Source organism: Fukomys damarensis, unplaced genomic scaffold (assembly GCF_012274545.1).
Source record: "Fukomys damarensis isolate Sample0158 unplaced genomic scaffold, DMR_v1.0_HiC HiC_scaffold_16, whole genome shotgun sequence".
NCBI lineage: Eukaryota > Metazoa > Chordata > Mammalia > Rodentia > Bathyergidae > Fukomys > Fukomys damarensis.
In genome coordinates, this window is record NW_022900928.1 from 96579160 (window position 1) to 96581058 (window position 1899).

The 1899-nt window shown below is 56.3% G+C and overlaps 1 protein-coding gene across 1 annotated transcript in view; it reads right to left on the minus strand.

Annotated features, from left to right (window-relative positions):
• Positions 1-1899, minus strand: part of Adck2 (aarF domain containing kinase 2) — an 11395-nt gene that overhangs the window by 8072 nt on the left and 1424 nt on the right. Inside the window, exons 2-3 of the mRNA XM_010631714.1 lie at positions 1445-1894; positions 549-695 (exon numbers count right to left, since the gene is read on the minus strand). Of these exons, the coding sequence (XP_010630016.1) occupies positions 549-695; positions 1445-1894 (597 nt within the window). The remainder of the gene's footprint in view (positions 1-548; positions 696-1444; positions 1895-1899) is intronic.

Here is a 1899-nt window from a genome sequence, read left to right on the forward strand (position 1 = left end):
TTTTTTTTTTTTTTTTTTTTTTTTTTTTTGAGACAAAGCCTTACTAAATCTCCCAGGCTGATCTTGAACTCACAATCTTCCTGCCTCAGGTTCCTGAATAGCTGGGATCACAGGCGTGTTGTCACCACCGCACCTTGGTAAGTGTGCACTCCTTCAACTGACATTCAGATGGGCCAGGATTCTGCCCCTACTGCTGTCATAGACCCCTCTGATGTGGTGCCTCCCCCTTTCTCTGCCACTCCAGCTCCAGCCTCACTTCCAGCCCAGAGTACCTGTGCCCTCACTTTCCTTTGCCTTAGTCCTGGGCTGGGGTGGCCTGGTTGAGCCTGTCCCAACCTGTGGAGACCCTCGGAAAGTGTCCTGCTGTACCTGCAAATAGTTTCAGTGGCCCTCTGCTCCTGGGTGCTCCCTACTTCGGCTTCCAAGCTAGGAGAGGTGCCTGGCTGCAAGAAGCCTGTGTCTGCTCTGGGTGCTCTGTTTTATCAGCTGGCATCACTCACCCTGACTACTCTCGGCTCACTGGAAGTAGAACTGAGAGAAGCATTCACCTGTTGGGTCATGAGCTTCTCAAATTCCTCCACTATCTCCGGCAGGCTGAGCCACTGGACTCCAGGCAGCAGCCCCAGGGCTTGGCTGCCCATCTTCAGCAGCAGCAGGTCCACCTGCACCTGGGACAACAGGTCCGGGTGCAGCACCTGCAGGGAGGGGGTCAGGAGCCAGTGCTGGCAAAGGGGCCAGGTGCCCTGGGGGATGGTCCCTCCACCCAGGAAGCCAATTCCAACCCTTCCCTCCTCACTACTTCAGATCAGACAATTCACACCACCATTCCCCAAAGCTGAGAAAACAGCTTGCACATAGCAAATACCAAGCAAGATGACAGAACACAGGTTGAGCAGCCCTAACCCAAACATCGGAAATCCAAAATGCTCTGAATTTTTTTTGCCTGGGGGGCGGGGGGCTGGGGATTGAACCCAGGGCTTTTGCACTGAGCTACATTCCCAGCCCTTTTTTTGAGATAAGGTCTCAAGAAAGTCACTAAGCTGCCCCAACTGGGTTCAAACTTCCAACCTCCTGTCTCAGCCTCCCAGAGTGCTAGGACTACAGACATGCACCACCACACCCAGTCAAAGTTTTAAAACTTTTAAATACGGTACTGAATTGTGCACACTCAACCTCATGTGATGGGTTGAGGTCCTAACACAGGTGCACTAAAAATGCCCCAGGATTCTCTTCGGTGGATGTTTATAAGGTAAATATGAAAGAAATCAATTTCTTCTTGAAATGTGGGACCCATTCCCAAGATATTTCATTTTGTTTATGCAAATATTCCAAACTCCAAGTGCTCCTGCCCTTCCAGGCATTCAGAGGAGCCTGGGCAGCAGGGCCGGGGTGACTATGGGGTGCCGCCCTCCCCGGTCTCCCGAGGCTGGAGAGAAGCACTCACTTTCACTGCCACCGGAACGAGGCTGTGTGGCCTACCCCGGGCGGTGGTGGAGAGCAGCAGCTGCTCTAGCAGGGCCTGGTCCGAGAGGTTCCAGGGGGGCCTCTGCTCCTTCCTGAGGGCCCCAAAGCACGATCGCAGTGCCTCGGCAGCCCCAGCTCCGGAGGCCTCACCCCTGCCCAGTGCTTCGCTGTGCTCCAGGAGAGCGGGGCTGGCAAACGCCTTGTACACTTGGGCCACGCAGCCAGAGCCCACCGGCTCACGGGTCTCAAAGAAGAGGACGCGTTCCCAGTCATCCCCGAACGCCTGGCGGAGGAAGCGCTCCGTGTGCGCCCACGGGTGCGGGGCTACGCGGACGTGCAGCCTGGAGAAGTGGGCGCAGAAGGCCTCGGAGAAGAGGTCGCGCCGGGTGCTGGCCCACTGGCCCAGCTTGATGCACGTGGGGCCCGCGGCCTCAG